At 45.0% G+C, this 18,722-nt stretch overlaps 1 protein-coding gene across 1 annotated transcript in view; it reads right to left on the bottom strand.

The window, feature by feature from the left end:
- The window catches only part of DPF3 (double PHD fingers 3), a 297,459-nt gene extending 279,091 nt beyond the window's left edge, over positions 1 to 18,368 (bottom strand). Inside the window, exon 1 of the mRNA XM_084847675.1 lies at positions 17,814 to 18,368. Coding sequence (XP_084703801.1) covers positions 17,814 to 17,845 — 32 coding nt within the window. The 5' untranslated portion in view covers positions 17,846 to 18,368. The remainder of the gene's footprint in view (positions 1 to 17,813) is intronic.
- Between the last annotated feature and the right edge of the window lie 354 nt (positions 18,369 to 18,722).

Below are 18,722 nucleotides of genomic sequence, written 5' to 3'. Positions count from 1 at the left end.
CCGCCGGCGAGATCACATCTCTCCAGTGCTGTAGGAGTTGCACTGGTTACCAGTTGTTTTCCGGGTCAAATTCAAGGTGTTGGTTTTGACCTTTAAAACCCTATATGGTTCCGACCCAGCCTATCTTAAGGAGCGCCTCCAGCAGCACCAGACAGGCCGCTTAACAAGATCAGCCTCGGATGGCCTTCTCTCTGTCCCATCAGCCAGGACAGCTAGACTGGTGGGGACGAGGGAGAGGGCCTTTTCTGTGGTGGCCCCCACTCTGTGGAACTCCCTCCCTAGGGAACTCCGTCATGCCCCCTCTTTAATGAGCTTCCGTCGTGCATTAAAAACGCTGTTGTTCAGGCAGGCATTTGGGGTGGGTTAGGGTATTTTAGAAAATGTTTTTATTGTAGAATTTTATTGTTTTAAACTGTTTTTATTGTATGTTGTACATCGCCCAGAGTGGCTGGGTGACCAGCCAGATGGGCGATTAATAAATTTAATAATAAAAAAAATATATATATATAAACAAACCCACATCAACAGCATCCAAAAGCAGTTGCCACAAGAGTGATAGACCAAAGAAACAAGCGAGTCAAGATTCAGCGGGAACATGGCGCTGATCACATCAACAGCCATACAGTGTGGAATGCCTCATATTTCTCTGTGCCAAGCTGGGCCCTGTTGAAGATGCCATCACCAGCCTTCCCCAACCTGGTGCCCTCTGGTTGCGTTGGACTACAACTCCCAGCATCCCCAGTCAGCTTGGCCAATGGGCAACACATATGGAGGGCACCAGGTTGCGGAAGGCTGCATCAAATGATGCACAGTGGCTGAAGCTGTATTTTGCTTATGCGAAAGCACCAAGTGCAGGGAGGCAAAGTGAGACTTCAGATGTATTTTGCGGATTATCTGCTATTTCCATATAGGAGGAGAACTGGGTGTGTTGGAGGATAAGTGCCAGCAACTCCAGAGTCACTAAATTAACTTCTTCCTTGAGGACATTGATTTGGAATGTGTGGTTTTAAAGGGCTCTTTTAGGCTAAAAACTATCTCATCAAAAGTTCTTGACCTATGCTTCTTGCAGCAGTCTTGGTATTAAGGGAAGATATTTAAAATGTTCTACTTTCTCTTTTGATGGCCTTTATTATATTTTCACTCAAAGAGAAGAGCAAATCTTGCCTTTATTTTTTACACCATCCCACTTCTTTTGCGTTTGTCTCCAAAGACTGCCACGTTACAACTTCTGTTGCAGCAGCAAGGGAAACCAGTTGGGTGGGCTAGTTGCTCAGCTTATGACCCTCAATCTGACTGCACAGTTGTCCATAGTTCAGGCAGTGCAGTGAGCAGACTATTGCCCTTGGACCTAGGAGATGGGGGCTCAATTCCCAGTCAGCTATGCATGCTCTAGGTCAGGGCTGGGCAGAGGGTCGATCTGGGTCTATTAGTACATCTCTGGGTGATTTGCACTACATCAGCAAGCAATAGCAGCAGTAAAATGACTCTCCTGGCCCCCTACATACTCTTTAAATTATGTTGCTGAAATGAAGAAAGCTTGGGATAACTAGGAGGGGATTTTGGTGTGGAAGGACTGTGAGCTCTGCTCAGTCCTGGTACTCATAACAAATGCCTGGGTTCAGGATTCTTTGCTTCCAAGTATATTATTTTTTTCACCAGGCTCTGATTGGTGGATTTCAGTGTTCTAGTGAAAAACAAAGTAGATCCCACAAGTCTGAAGTCTGCCCACCCCTGCTCTAGGTGATGTTGGCCAAGTCACAGACACTCAGTCCTCCATCTATAAATAGGGTATCCAACATTTGAACGGCTCCTACAGCCATCCCTTTGACAGTAGTTAGATCATGTATAGTTCCATGCCATGAAAAGCCCCATAGTGATTTCTGCAGATCAAACCTCTCTTAAAGGGACTGGGACAGAAACAGGCCAGGCTGGGGGCAGGGATAGGAAGGTCTGCCCAGTTTGCATTCTTATCTGTAAAATGGGGATGTTCATGTTTAAGGCAGGAGGGGGCAGTGCACAATAGTGCCTATAAAGTGCTCTGCACAATATGAAGTGTAATAAACAACAACCACTATTACTACTACAGTAGGGAAATATATTACACAGGATCAAACTGGATTTATCAGTGGAAGAAGCTTAATCTCAAATATTTGTTGCACAGTTAATATTATCAGGAATGCTTAGTTCACTGATAAAGTGACATCTCTTCCTGGAGTTGCCCAAAGCTTTTAACAGGGTAGAGTGGGGTTATTTGTTTCAAGTTTTAACCACATTTAATATAAAAGGGAATTTTGCAGTCTGGATAAAATTTATAGTTCACCTATGGCTAGATTATTAGTAAACAATGAACTTACAGAACCATTTACTTTATCATGAGGGACCAGACAAGGGTGTCTCCTTTCACCACTGTTGTTTGCTCTGGCAATAGAGCTTCTGGCTCTGTAGCTGTAAGGGCTGACAACAGCATTAATGGGTTAAAACTGGACCTAGGGCTATTAAAATCACATTATATGCCGGCAATATAATGCTGTCTTTGGAACATCCCTAAACCACTTACTATAACTAGTAAGCTAGTTATAGCTTACTTTCAGGATATAAATTGTTGTTGTTCAGTCGTTAAGTCATGTCCGACTCTTCATGACCCCATGGACCATAGCACACCAGGCCTTCCTGTCCTCCCAGGATATAAATAAACAAAGATAAATTTGACACAATTATATTAAATACTACCATTGAAGATAAGAGATAGGTATACCAAGAGACCGCGGTGGCTTAGTGGTTAAGACACTGAACTGCAGACTGGAAGGTCGGCAGGTCAGCAGTTTGAGACCCGAGTGCTGCGTGACAGAGTGAGCTCCCGTCTTCAGACCCAGCTTCTGCCAACCTAGCAGTTCGAAAGCAAGAAATTGCAAGTAGATAAATAGGTACCGCCTCGGTGGGAAAGGTAACAGTGTTCCGTGCATCTCGGTGTTCAGTCATGCCAGCCACATGACCGCGGAAGCGTCTTCGGACAGCGCTGGCTCTTCGGCTTAGAAACGGGGATGAGCACCGCACCCTAGAGTCGGACACGACTGGTTGGGGACACCTTTACCTTTTTATTGAGTATACTGGGGACAAATGGAGTGGCTTCATGTGTTATATATTTAGGGATAAGGTTGTCTGCTGATTTGAGCCACATGGTAAAGTTAAATTATCAGGCCCTAGGGGGTGATATAACTAAAGAGACCAATGGGTGGGCAAATTTAAAACTATCTTAGTTTGTGAGGGTGGCTGTCATTAAATTGGCAATTTTGGCAAAATTCTTGTTTTTGTTTACTTCATTACCTCTTTTTATTGACTTTAGAGAAATTCTAGATTGGGATAAGCTTCTATTAAAATTTATATGACAGAAGAAAACACCTAGGGTAAAAATGGGTATATTGTAAGCACCTTTTAGAGAAGGTGGACTTGCTTTTCCTTGTTTGAATCAGTATTTTGAGACCACCCAATTGACATGGATGAAGTTGTAGTTTGGATGGAATAGCTCAGATCTAGATTTCTTTTGCTGGAAATAGACTTAATTCCAGTTCCTTTAGACACACTTCCATGGACGGTGAAGGAAACAGTGAGAATTATTAGTCAAGATAAAGAAATCCTAAAACATATATTTACTATTTCATTTAAATATAGCAGTTTGAACCCAAGGGTTTCACCTTTAATGACACTTGTTAGACATAAAGAGTTAGACATAAAAAGAGGAAATGTTCAACAGTGGGAAATTCATGATTGTTACAAGACTTGATAAATGATGCAGGGGTTATCCCCAGAGATATGTTGTCTGGAAATAGGGCTGGATGGATACCTTCTGGGTATGAGTTCTTTTTTTAAATCAGGAATTTCATTTTAAAGGATCTGAAAATAATACATTTGAGACAGAGGACTGTATTTGAGAACATTATTTCAACTGAAGTAGGAAAGAAAAATTACCATCACATTTACATCAGTTTATCAACTTAAAAAAATGTGATGTGTCATCTAAGAAGAGATGGGAGAGAGATACTGGAAGATCTATAGAAGATATGGTGTGGTTAGAAATCTTTAAAGTAAGTAAACATGTTTCAGTTAGTTGTTCAGTCTTTAAGTCGTGTCCGACTCTTTGTGACCCCATGGACCATAGCACGCCAGGCCTTCCTGTCCTCCGCTCTCTCCTGGAGTGTGCTCAAGTTCATTTCAGTTAGTACTTCCTTGAAATAAACCCAATATAAATTTTTACGTAGGTGGTATACAACTCCACAAAGAATGAACAGATATATGACTAACAGATTTGGTTTTTGGAAGTGTGGGAGGGTGGATGCAGATTTCATTCATGTAGTGTGGTATTCTCCAGAGATAAAAGAATATTGGGGGTCAGTTGTTCAATATATATTGGAATTAATATAGGAGTTGATGCATTGTCTATATTATTAAACTATTTACCAGAAATTACAGAAAAGACTGTTAAGGATTTGATTATAAATTTATTAACAGCTACCAGAATTGTATTAGCTAGATATTGGGAAAATGTCAGAACTTCCACATCTATAGAATGGCTATTTAAGGCTTTGGAAATTGCCCGAATGGATAAATTAACAGATAGGGTGCACAACAGAAATAATTGTACTGTGCGCTCTATTTTTTTTTTAATGGCAACTGTTTATCAATTATTTTGAACTTAGTCAGTTGGATAATTATGCATTTAGTTTTTGAAATAGTAATAATACCCAACAACAACAGTGTTATGTCTAGGGGGAATTGCACATATATCCAGTAAATGCCATTTGCAGTTCCATCCTTCTGAAAGTAGGGCACAATCCAGAAACAATCAGACGGACCTAAATCCTGCTGAAATGTGTGCTTTGTGTGCTGGGCACATATGTATCTGTTTATTTGGGGGGGAAAGTCCTAATTAGCTTAATAAAGCTGACTCTTAAGTGAGCATATGCTGAAATTGCAGCTGAAGCCCCATTGATTTCAATGTGATATAAGTTATCCATGCAACCAGAGAGGCAGAGACTGTCTTGCTTTTTTATTCTCTGAATAGCACCTAGAACATTTTAAGCATTTTATAAATGTATTAATTGTTGTTGTTGTTGTTATTCTCTGGTTGTACAGATACTTCACAAGTGCTCTCAAATCAGAGGGTTTGCTAACCCATCCCATACTCACATATCTCAGGATTAGATCAGCAGACTTTCCTTCTCTTTTATGTTGAGCCTCCACAACTCAAAATCAGAGTTATTCAGCTACAGTAGCCTTCCCTAACCTCGTGGCCGCTAGATGTGTTGTGGGACAACTCTCATTATACCCAACCAGCAAAGTCAATTGGTGTGCTGCCTGGGGATGGTGGGAGTTGGAGCCCAATTCATATGGAGGGCAGCAGGTTGGGGAAGGCTGAGGTACAGGATATGAGCCCTTTGAGATAGAGAGATGTTCCATATGCTTCCACAAGTGAACATTAGGAACTGTTTACATTACTGGTAGCCACAATGATCTGTAGGTATGCCTCTGGACTACACTTGCCAACGTTTCCACTACAAAATTATTCACCTGCAGGCCTCTGCATATCAACCCCTGTTAAAGGTGCAACAGCAGGCAGGGCCATTTTTCCCAGTCAGTCGGCAGCCATGCTTGTGACATAAAGGATAACTGTATGAAAAAGAAAGCTAAAGGAAGTGTGCCATCCTATAAAATATATAGAAAGTCCTAAAACATTTTTTCATAGTTTCATTGATCCTGATTTCTTGATTTTTATGGACTGGTTCATAAATAACTGCAGATCACTTGATTGCTTTATACTTAATGACTAGCAAACTGAATGTGTGGACTCTGAAAATCATTGCATTTAAGAGTAATATGAATGTTCTTGCTGTTTGGTCCATTCACACATGCAGGTCACTGTGTGAATGTTATTCATATGAATAACCTTCTCTGGGTTGGGGCCCAATTCTTGGTGTAAATTTTGCTAAGGAACACCTGATGCTGGAACCCCATAACACAATCTGATAACTTTCCTCAAATATGTTCCCCAGTACTATGACATTATTTCATTACCATGACATTTACACAGATGCACACACACATGCAGGGAGATTAGCTGCTTTGAATTCTTGTTATAACTTTGCTTCTCATGTCCCTTTAATGTTACCCCATCCAATCCCATTACCGCTTTCAGAGGGATTGGGTGAGGAATAAGTACCCCAAAATTACAGGCTTCAGGAAAACACTTTTTCCCCTCACTGACAATTTTATGATGCCAGCTTCATCCATCCATACAGCCTGATGGACTGTGAAAGACTTGAATGCCGACAAAACAAATTACAAAAGCACTACAGCAACTCATCATGCCCAAATCATTCATGCAACCAAATAAAATTCTGTAACCGGGATCCTATCATTTCCCAAGCTCGCCGGTGTTGCAGCATTTCCCCAGATCATCGCTGTTCTTGTTTTGTACCTCCAGCCCATTTTGTTCAGTGTCCACATCTTAATCTGACACGTTTCCAGGAAGTCAAAGCCAAAAGGATGGTGGCGCTTCCCTGATTAGGATGGCTTGGGCTTTGAAGCTAGTGATAACTGGGATACATTTCAGAGGTACTTTTTTAAACATTAAAGATACAACCCTATGTTTACACAGGCAAAAAGGCCTACAACTCCCAGCATGCCCCAGCCAGCCTTCCTAGGAGTAGTTGACCTTTTTTTCTGTCTAAACATGCATAGAATTGCACCCTAAGAGCCACAGAAGTTGCTGGCACCCAATTTCTAGGGAAATGTGACTTGGATCTCACATCCACCTGGAAGGTACTCCCTGTATCCTGGATGCCCTGCCCCCTCTCAGTCCCAAATGTATGAGAAAGATGTGTGGTTACTCAATAGCTGAGGAATGCACTATGCAAATGCTTTGAGGCATTCTCTTTTCTCTTCTTACTTTTCTTGTTCCAGGGCTGGACCCTTGCATTTCATGTGGGTTCTAAACCTGAGCCCAGAGTTGAATTCAGCTCCACATGTTTCTTAGTAAACATCACTCCCAGGGCCGGCCCTACCATTAGGAAGAGTGAAATGACTGCCTCAGGTGGCAGATGCTGGGGTGAGTTTCTTATTTTGGAACTGAGCTGGTGAATGCACACAGGATTGTATCCAAAACAGGACCACTGAGGGCCTAACTACATGATACAGTAACATGATTAGTGATCACGTCATGGCTTGTTGCTTTTTTAATTAAAACCAGGCATAATAGGGGAATCAATTGTGATCAGCTCCACAGTCACAGGAATGGGGGTTTAAGCCTTCACTCCCCAGCTGCAGTCATGAATCATAGAACAGTAGGGTTGGAAGGGCCTTCAAGGCCATCGAGTCCAACCCCCTGCTCAATGCAGGAATCCAAGTCAGAACATCCCTGACAGATGGCTGTCCAGCCTCATCTTGGTAACCCACCCACCCTGCAGGCACATGCACAGCGATTAGCATTGAGAAACAAACTCCCATTGGTGCTGTGCTGATCAGAATCACCCCCCCACACACACCTATTTAATTTTTTAAAAACCATGATGTGATTGCTAATGTAACATTTAGTTAGGCCTGAGAAACAAGAAGGAGATATACGCATGCTCAGGGGAAGCCCAAGGTTTGCAGAAGTACAAACCTTTGCTCTCTAAGGGGAGAGCAAAAGCCAGAAACAGCCCAATAAGGACAGAGCATGCTCAGTCGCCACAGAATGCTAGGTGTCTTTTGGGAGTAAAGGCAAAACCAGGGGGACGGGGAAACAGAATAGAGTATCCCAGAAGAGGGCATGGCTTGCTTTTTGGAACACTGAGCAGGAGCACTCCAAACTGCAACATTTTGTTGCAGGTCCCACTTGTTCTGACTTAATATTTATTGCTGCATTTTATTTACATTACTCATCAGCCATCCGACAAGAAGAGGTTCTCTCATTCTAACATTTGGCTCACATCACTTTCACTTTACAAGCAGAAAGAAACAACTTTTGCTTTCTATTCAAATGACATTTGCTTTCCATTAAAACTGATCCTAATGCTCATTGTTATGATGGTACACATATAGTGGCTTGTAGTTAGTTGGACAAAAAACCCATACACCACTAATACCATATGTTCATCCCAAGATGCATTTATTATTTATTATTTAATAATAAAAACTCATAATTATATAAATTTATTTAAATACATTTATTAAAAGCATTTATATCTCACTCTTCAGCCAGAAGGGCTTCCAGAGTGGCTTCCTGATCAATAAAAATTAGTCCCTGCCCTTCACATTTGCATTGTACTGCTTTTATAAATATGCCAGTCATGTCGGGTATGTAACCACCTTTAGGGTGATGCAAAAATAAGTTGTTCCCAGTCACGACCCATCTCACTAGGATTGCCTGTTATGCACCTTTACAAGTTGTACAACAGAATTGTAAGGCTTCAGTACCTTTAAGAGTTGTACGGCAGACAGAAACGCACATATAGATAGTGTGGTCAAAGTTTCAGCAGCTGCATTTCTGACTGTCCTGCAGCTTTTATAGACAAAGGAGCCTGTCAATAAATAAATAAAATAGGTGGCATCTTTCCCATGGGCCAGTTTGCAGATCATGATAAGCCACCCTGGAAACAAACCATGGCGGCTTGTTTAATCAAACACTAACCCACGCCGCTACCATCAGACAATCAGGCTCTCCTGAGTCTGCCATTGTCTGTTTCCCCCACAGTCCTCTTGCCCATTCTGGCACATTTCCAAATGGCCTTTGTGGAACAACACTGCAGACTGGGAACACCTGCATGCCTGATTAAAGTTCTGCAGGAATGGTGGAATTGTGCAAATCAAGCAGCGATTGACCATGAAATTTACAAAAAGAATTAAAACATTTTTAAAAACCACAGACCAAAAATACACGTTTCCCCTGCCCACATAAGCTAAAGCATGAAAATGCAGATGGGGGGGGGGATTTTCACATCCCTAACTTCTTTTTTTACTTTTAGGCAGATTTGCGCAAATACATATTCACTAATGTGTGCATTAGTGCTGATGCACATTAATTAAATCAATTTGCAATAACACACATTCATGCAAATCTCCCCAAAAGTAAAAAGATGTTAAAATGTGCAAATCCCCCACAAATCCACATTTCCACACTTTAGCATATTGTGGGTGTGGGTGCATTTTTTATTTTTTGTTTTGGTCTGTGGTGTTGCTCACGTCTGTTTTTAATTTCCGTAAATGTCACAGTCAAACTCTGCTCAATTTGTGCAATTTTCCCATTCCTGTAGAGCAAGCAGCACAAATACGAGCTGGAATCGGGCACACAGATGTTGCCAGCCTGACATATGGCTAGCACGATCACAAGGCAGCAAGCAGAGCAGTCGTGTTTTCTGCCACTCTTGCTAAGCTATTCACAAGCCACACACAAACCATCATGATAGGCTTGCATGTCATGACAAGCCATTCTGAAAACAAGCCACCCTGAGCAACCCAACAACAAGTCATGCGTTCTCAGGTGTATTGCCCCAGCCATGGGCATTGAACTCTTAGGTTAGAGGTGCCAAGATAGTGATAAATCAGACTCAAAGGTTTACTTACAAGGAGATACTTAATTGAGTAACTTACAGCACACAGGCGTACCCAATGATCAGACAGCTTCTCTGAGCCATGAGCCATTGGGTCAAATGGGTTTTATACCATACATGTCAGCAATGAGTCAGCACAATGCTAACAAGCACCCCTAGCATTTATTCCAAGCACAGCTACCTGCAGAAGAACTATACAGGAAAGATCTGAATGTCCCTGATAGCCATGATAGTGCGGTCACTGAACTTGAGCCAGACATCCTAGAGAGTGAAGTCAAGTGGGCCTTAGGAAGCATTACTAACAACAAAGCTAGCGGAGATGACAGTATTCCAGCTAAGCTATTTAAAATCCTAAAAGATGATGCTGTTAAAGTGCTGCACTCAATATGCCAACAAATTTGGAACACTCAACAGTAGCCGCAAGACTAGAAAAGGTCAGTTTACATTCCAATTCCAAAGAAGGGCAACGCCAAAGAGTGTTCAAACTACCGCACAATTGCGCTCATTTCACATGCCAGCAAGGTGATGCTCAAAATCCTACAAGCTAGGTTTCAGCAGTATGCGAACCGAGAACTACCGGAAGTACAAGCCAGGTTTCGAAGAGGCAGAGGAACTAGAGATCAAATCGCCAACATTCGCTGCATCATGGAGAAAGCAAGAGAATTCCAGAAAAACGTCTATTTCTGCTTCACTGACTACGCTAAAGCCTTTGATTGTGTGGATCACAACAAACTGTGGCAAATTCTGAAAGTGATGGGAGTACCAGACCACCTTACCTGTCTCCTGAGAAACCTGTACGAGGGTCAAGAAGCAACAGTAAGAACCAGACGTGGAACAACTGATTGGTTCAAAACTGGGAAAGGAGTAAGACAAGGCTGCATATTGTCACCCTGCTTATTTAACTTATATGCAGAGTACATCATCAGAAATGCCGGGTTGGATGAATCACTGGTCGGAATTAAGATTGCCAGGAGAATTATCAACAACTTCCGATATGCAGACGATATCACCCTAATGGCAGAAAGCGAAGAGGATCTAAAGAGCCTCTTGTTGAGGGTGAAAGAGGAGAGTGCAAAAGCTGGTTTGAAACTCAACATTAAAAAAATGAAGATCATGGCATCTGGCCCCATCACTTCCTGGCATAGAGAAGGGGAAGAAATGGAAGCTGTGACAGATTTTATTTTCTTGGGCTCCAGGATCACCGCAGATGGTGACTGTAGCCATGAAATTAAAAGACGCTTGCTCCTTGGGAGGAAAGCTATGGCAAACCTAGACAGCATAGTAAGAAGCAGAGACATCACCTTGCTGACAAAGGTCTGTCTAATCAAAGTTATGGTTTTCCCAGTAGCAACGTATGGCTGTGAGAGCTGGACTATAAGGAAGGCTGAGCGCCGAAGAATGGATGCTTTCGAACTGTGGTGCTGGAGAAGACTCTTACGAGTCCCCTGGACTGCAAGGAGGTCAAATCAGTCAATCCTAAAGGAAATCAACCCTGACTGCTCATTGGAAGGACAGATACTGAAGCTGAAGCTCAGATACTTTGGCCACCTAATCACTGCAGACGGTGACTGTAGCCATGAAATTAAAAGATGCTTGCTCCTTGGGAGGAAAGCTATGACAAACCTAGACAGCATAGTAAGAAGCAAAGACATCACCTTGCCGACAAAGGTCCGTCTAATCAAAGCTATGGTTTTCCCAGTAGTAATGTATGGCTGTGAGAGCTGGACTATAAGGAAGGCTGAGCGCCGAAGAATCAATGCTTTCAAACTGTGGTGCTGGAGAAGACTCTTACGAGTCCCCTGGACTGCAAGGAGGTCAAATCAGTCCATCCTAAAGGAAATCAACCCTGAGTGCTCATTGGAAGGACAGATACTGAAGCTGAAGCTCCAATATTTTGGCCACCTAATGCGAAGAGAAAACTCTCTGGAAAAGACCCTGATGCTGGGAAAGACTGAAGGCAAAAGGAGAAGGGGACGGCAGAGGATGAGATGGCTAGATAGCATCACTGATGCAGTGAATATGAACTTGAGCACGCTCCGGGAGAGAGCGCAGGACAGGAAGGCCTGGCGTGCTATGGTCCATGGGGTCACGAAGAGTCGGACACGACTGAACGACTGAACAACAACAAAATGCGAAGAGAAAACTCTCTGGAAAAGACCCTGATGCTGGGAAAGACTGAAGGCAAAAGGAGAAGGGGCGGCAGAGGATGATATGGCTAGATAGCATCACCGATGCAATGAATATGAACTTGAGCACACTCTGGGAGACAGCACAGGACAGGAAGGCCTGGCGTGCTATGGTCCATGGGGTCACGAAGAGTCGGACACGACTGAATGACTGAACAACAACAGCTACCTGCAGCTTTACATAAACATACTTTGCTTCCCAGGCGCAAGACACTCTACTCATTAGTATGTAATGTGCTAAGGCTGTGTTATCGGCTTTTGTCTCATTTCACATGCTCAGAGGCCTACAATGAACCTAAGCAGAGCTCTAGGCCCCTCTAACACTACAGGTGCCTTGATTACAGGCCCGGGCCAATACATCAGCGTTGCTTGTGTGTGGTTAACAAACCACACTGAAGCCACTATGCCAGCTTTGCACATCACAACAAGTCACTCTGTAACAAACAAGGCTGATGACCCACCATGATTTGTCATGTCATGCAAAGCAGGACCACGTCTGTGTCTCTTGCAGTGGCAATTGTCACTCGCATCATTGCTAACACAGCAGAACTGTCGCTTGACCACAGCCTTCTGGATTGGCTCATGACTACCACATGATGTGACAATGTCTTGTTACCAATCCCAGTCCCAACTGCAACTTTGCTAACACATTGCCTGATGGAATTAGGCCTCAATACTCTCATTTTTTGTAAAAATTATACAATTGTTATAATTATACAATTCTTGTATAATTATAAAAAAAAAATTGTATAATTAGTTTTTATCTTTGCTGTTTTAAATCTGTATTTTAAACTCCTGCACTGCTGCTAGATTTTATTGTGGTTGTATTGTTGTATTGTGGTTTTAATGTTCTATATATTTTAAATTCTTTTATTGTGTGTTGTTTGGTTTTAATTTTTGTGAACCGCCCAGAGAGCTTCGGCTATTGGGCAGTATAGAAAATAAATAAAAATAAATAAATAAATAATAAATAATTAACATCCAGTCAAAGGAGCACTCAATAGTGCCAAAGTTCTGTTTCTGAAGCAGCAAGCGTGTAGCTATTAAGCCATTTTAATAAAAATATTCTTACCCTCTGCTCTTTATCGCAGCTCAAGTTTAGATCAAGGTATGATCGTGGATTCAGAGCCCTGTAGCTCCTTCAACCAATGAGACTCCCAAAGAGCCAGTTCAGACGTGCAGAGGTGCGTGCTTGCTCACTCCTAGTGCTCGCTTGCACCCACCCCCCACTGTACCCTAACCACCCCTACATGCCCACTTCATTTTCCCCTCACTTCTACCAGGGGTGGGCAACTTGTGGCCCTCCAGATGTTTTGGCCTGCAATTACCGTCAGCCCTCCCTTACCCCTTTTATCAATTTGAGGGGTGGGTGTTCCTTACTAGGGATATAAACAGGGAGGGATCCATGAAATGGCTGATCTCATAAGCACAAAAGAGAGTCTTTGGGCACCTGAAAATGTATTATGGCATAAACATCCAGGACCTATTGCTCACTTTCTTAGGTGCATGGAGTAATATGCTCAGTAATATCCTCATTATGCATAAGTGTGGACGCGTGTGGACCTCCTCCCCACTACAGGCACCTGCACCCTTCAACGTGCTATTCCTGAGGGTAAGGCAGTGGAGACCGGTAGCTCCGATGTCAGTGGGGCAGTGAATCTACTCTGGGTTTCAGTCAGGACCAGGCAGAACTCTAAAGGAGCTATCCAAGGTGCTCACTGCCCCACTGACATTGGAGCCACCAGCTTCTACTGATATACTACATACACAGGCAAAAACGAGCTTCCAACACACACACAAAAAGGTAAAGGTGTCCCCAACCAGTCGTGTCCGACTCTAGGGTGCGGTGCTCATCCCCGTTTCTAAGCCGAAGAGCCAGCGCTGTCCGAAGACGCTTCCGTGGTCATGTGGCCAGCATGACTGAACACCGAGGTGCACGGAACGCTGTTACCTTTTCCGCCGAGGCGGCACCTATTTATCTACTTGCAATTTCTTGCTTTCGAACTGCTAGGTTGGCAGGAGCTGGGACTGAAGACGGGAGCTCACTCCGTCACGCAGCACTCGGGTCTCGAACTGCTGACCTGCCGACCTTCCAGTCTGCAGTTCAGCGTCTTAACCACTAAGCCACCGCGGCCCCTAACAAATATATCCTGCCCTTGCACAAGTTTTGTCCAGATCCCTCCTGCTTTCTTTTTCTTTTGATGATCAAAGGCAGCTCCAGAAAAGAAAAGAAAAGTATGCAAAGAAAGGTTAAGGTAGATTCGAGGACACACAAATATTGGCTCACATGTTACAATCCCCTCTCCCCCACCCTCACCCCCAAAACCACAACACTATATTCACATTCTATTTCAGATGGGTGGGCATTTGCCCACCGTTGCTCTCTGGCCCCTCCTAGGTTCATCATCACCTCGAATCAGCCCTCTAATGCTTTCTGCTTTTTAACACCATGTTGCCAAACAAGGTGTTCATTGGCAGAAACAATACAACGGTCAGTCACAGCACTGGCTGAATCCCAGAAGGGAGGGTGGGAAGCAGAGAAGCGCACTGGAGACACCCAAAAACGACCCAGCAAGGAAAGAGAGGAGGAGGAGGAGATCCTCACTGGGAAATTAACAAAGGCCTTACTGCCCCCAGTTGGGTACTTCAAAGTATTTCTTCTGACTATCCAGTGGGATTGGAAATGAAGCAACCCCACATGGAATTAATCTAGGGAATTAAGAGAGCTGCATATGTCTGTATACACTGAAAAATAAAGGATCATTGTCCACCCAACCAACACACCAAAGACACAAAGAGTTTAATGACACCACCTGATTTAGGTCTAGCGATGCCGATAACATTGATCCTCAATCACAGAGTGGAAAACCTTTGTGTGGTCAGTTTCTGTGACGGGGGGGGGGGTGTCTTTATTTATTTATTTTTTGAGACACAATCACAGTGCAGACGGAGAAAATGCAAATGTCATTCGGCTCCCTTTCATTGTCAGGAAGGACACATGGGGCTGAAACACTGCGCTCCATCTCCCCCTCCCCCCCCCCGCTTTCCCTCCCTCCATTATGTGGCCTGTTTTTGCCCTCATTAACTCCCGTGATATATTTGTATCGTTTTCCTGATCAGCAACTTTTAAGAAAATATAAATGTGCTTTAAACAAACAAGCAAAAAAAAAAAAAAACAGGCACACAACAACTTGTGAATGGGCAGATAGCCAGCAACAATCCCCCCCCACACACACACACACACGCACATCGCACACCATTACTAGGAAAGCATCCTTGGTACGCTTGATGTCTATTGTTTCCTCTCCTCTCACCCCCCGTCGCTGGCGGGGGGGGGGTGCGAAAGGGAGGAGAAGAGAGGGCTAATTATATTAAAAGCCTGGTTCTGCTCCTTCAAGATTTCAGGGGGAAGAACTCTGGGCCACAAGATGAATTAAGCTCCTGGCAGCAAAGGGCTCCGGATCGGTCATGTGGAGATGGAGGAAATGATTGATGCATAATGTTCCTGGTACAAATAAATTTAATCACGCAGCATTACGAGTGGAGCAGATCTCCACCCCTACCCCCCCCCCCACACACACACACACACACGCTGGTTTAGCACTTCTGCGACTTCAAGGGATACACGCTTCATTTGCACCCATGATGTAAGTAAGAATCGATTCTGGACCCACCCATTCCACGCCTCCCGCTCCAAGGCTCCTCGGAAAATACTGCCTTTCCTTTGAGGAAGCTCATCTTGGCGGCGAGCGGAAGTGACTTTCCCAGAAAGAAACTTCCACTCGGCCGCTTTTCTTTTTCTTTTTCTGGGGAGATCAGGTAGAAATTAGAAGCGTTATTTTTACGTGCCTGTGACTGGAAGCCTCCTAACGCTCCTCCCTCGGGGAGGAAGTCAGTCCCACCGAAGGCAGTGCGGCTTACTTCTGAGAAACGATGCGCACAAGGGATTGCGCTGCGCGTCCGGCGGATCGTTGCAAAGACAGATCGACCGGACTGCCTCGTTCGGGTGCAGGGGCTGTGCTGGGAACGCTACTACCGGGGCCATAGTTTGCAGGACTGAGCTGTGAACCTGGCACGGAACTGCTTCAGTAAAAAGCATTTCACCCGGAGGGAGGGAGGAACGAGATCCATCACCTCCACTAAACGCGCAGGTAACACACACTCCCCCCCCCCCCCGCCGCCCATGTCTTCCACATAATGTGTTTTAGTGCAGTGTGTTGGATCCGCTGGCAAGGAGGCTTGGGGTGAAATCTCTCCCGAGCCGCAAGGCTCCCGCTGCTCTAACCGTGCCTACCTCGCAGGTGTGTTGTGAGGATCAAAAGGGTATTATAAACCCACGTGCGCCTCCCCGAGCTTCCCGGAGGAAGGGCGGGATACGGATGTGACAAATAAACGATTTAATAACATCGGTGGAAAGCTGCTTATTCCGTGCAATTGGCCACATGTTTTTTCGTGTGCCCCCCCCCGCTCCCCGCTCCAAGGGTACTGAAAATCTCAGCCGCCCCTTCTCAGATCCTATTTAAAAGTCACCAAAGGGAAGGTTCTCATTACGCGGATATTTTATTCCAGAAAAGGGGTGGGGAAAAGGAGGAGTGTTTCGATGTTATTTAAATATGAGGTCTCTGTGTATTTCTCTCCCACCCCCACTGAATCTTCATTCTCCAGTTCATTGCCCACCATGAGGATCCACTCACATCTGCGCTGATATATCCCTCCAAGGGATCAAGTAGACCCGTTGAAATGAATGAGACTTAAGTGAGTCACAACAAACTTAAGTCCCATTCATTTCAATGGGTCTACTTTACGTAGGACTAACATTGGATACTCCTCAAAGTGTTCTGCCAACTCTGCCCAGAAGGCTGAAACTGACAAGGAGAGCCCAGCCTGGAAGTACACAGTCTCAAGAACGGAACGAGGAACTCTCCGCGGATGCCACTACTCCAGGGTCCCTGCTACGCCCTCCCTTCGCTTGGGCCGAACACCGCCCCCTCAGCGCAAAAGTAATGTTTAAAAGGTTAAAGGAGCGGGGGGGGGGGGGCGGAGGATAGCCAGCCGTCTCCAGACGCGCTGCCAAATCCCACTCTCCCTAATGCCTTTAGGGATTAGCTGGCTACGTGTGCTGCGAATCACAAGGAAAATATGGGAGTATCCAAAGAAAGACGAAGTGCCCGCCTTTAATCATCAGGGTAGGAGAGCCTTCCTAAGCCGACGTATGGCTGACTTCAGATGCCGTCCACCTGCACCAGGCTGGCTGGCTGGCCGACTTCTGAGGAAGAGCCAGATTTGCCCTCACACACAGCCTGCCTCTCGGCATTTGGCCCATCAAGTACATACACCTCCCAGAATCGACACGCAACCGAAGTCGGCCAGTGGCATCGTCTACTTTTGAAAGCGAAAACCGAACGGTGTGCAAAGCAGATCGCCGGACTTCCTGCGCTTCATCAAAAGCAACTCCGCGAACCGGAGTCATTCATCTGGTTCTAGTACAAGTCTCTCCGTTTCTCTCCTTCCCACCTTCTCCCTCCGACACACACACACGCACACAAGAGTGTAATGGCTAATATGCCCCGACTGTCCTGCCCTGAAAAGATCCGTGCTGCCCACTTTGCCAACACCAACCAGCAAAAGCCCGGAGAAACAGACTCCCTCCCTCCCGCAGCTTCAAGTCATTCCCAACTACTGGAGGGTTTGCAAAAAGAAAACTCCGAAACTGCAATCCGACCGCTTGCCGAGCCAGAGATTATGCACCCGCTTTCCACAATCGATCTTCCTCCGCTGGACACTGCGCTGGCGGCGACGGTGGAAGCCAACCAGGACGCCATGCACAGGACTCTGTCAAGTGCAAGCACCCCCTCGGGGATCCGTCAAAATCTTGCCGTTTCTAGGAGCCAAGAAGCCCCGAGAGCTGCACGCAGCGTCGGCGCCTGGGTAGATCAGCTGGGAGTCTGGAGGCACCAGGTTCAGTCTAGCAGCATGCATCGGAAAGGCGCCCTTTTTCATATTTAAACCACGCGGAATATGTACATTTTTTATTCCTACTTACGCTTTCAGGGGGTTGTGAATGACAGTCGCCATTTTGCTACAATGTAACAGAATATTGTGTCTCGGAGTTCTAAAGGTTCGCTCAGGGGAAGCGGCCGGCCAATCGGGAAAGTCGATACCGGCCCGCTGTCCAATCAAGTGCCGCAGGAGGAGCCAGGGTTCTGCTAGTTATTAGGGGAGCTGTCAAAGCCCAGAGGTCACTCCCTTTCTGTGCAACTGTTCAGAGAGCAAGTCTTAAAGGGGCAGCGACACAGCAAAGGGGCAATCGACGCTCAAAATTAGGGTAAAGGAGTTAGCGGGGAGTTAAAAGAGTTTTTGGAGTAGTTTGGGTCTTTTTTTCTGAAACGAAATAGGACGAGCGGGGCGCGCGCGTGTGCTGTACGGTGAAGCGTAGCTCGTTCATTGTCTGCTTTCATTGCTGTGACAGCTTTTCTTTCCCCGACTGGCATGCCCTCCTGGCTGTTTCTCAGATGCAAGGGTTGGGTTCCGCTATTTCCCCAGAAAAATAAATTGCATGTGCTTCTGTGGCGCACGTTGAAATTGTTGGAGTTTTGCTTGTTGTTGTTTCATGGTTGTCTCCATTTTATTTTCCTTGATCTGCAGCCACTTTCCCCTCCAGGTTTCTTGGAACTGTGTTGGTAATCGTAGTGACTCCAGGGCAGCACCCTTCCCCCTCCGCCAAGAATTTCTCTGTGTCAGTCATCCAGCTTCTGCAGCCAGTGCACTAGTTACATAATGCACAGTGGCCAAACCGACCGCCTGTTGGTTTCACTCACAGCAACTTTTGGAAGTGATTGTCTGGTTCTGCATGTTGAGACCTGACCTCTCTGATCTTTTGACATGAGAAAGGGAGGCGATGGAGCTTTGCCCACATTTCATTAAAACACACACACCTAAGTGCTCCACTGTA

Source organism: Heloderma suspectum, chromosome 1 (assembly GCF_057233095.1).
Source record: "Heloderma suspectum isolate Gila_16-S chromosome 1, 16-S_ref, whole genome shotgun sequence".
Lineage (NCBI taxonomy): Eukaryota > Metazoa > Chordata > Lepidosauria > Squamata > Helodermatidae > Heloderma > Heloderma suspectum.
This window is presented reverse-complemented; position numbering and strand designations above follow the sequence as displayed.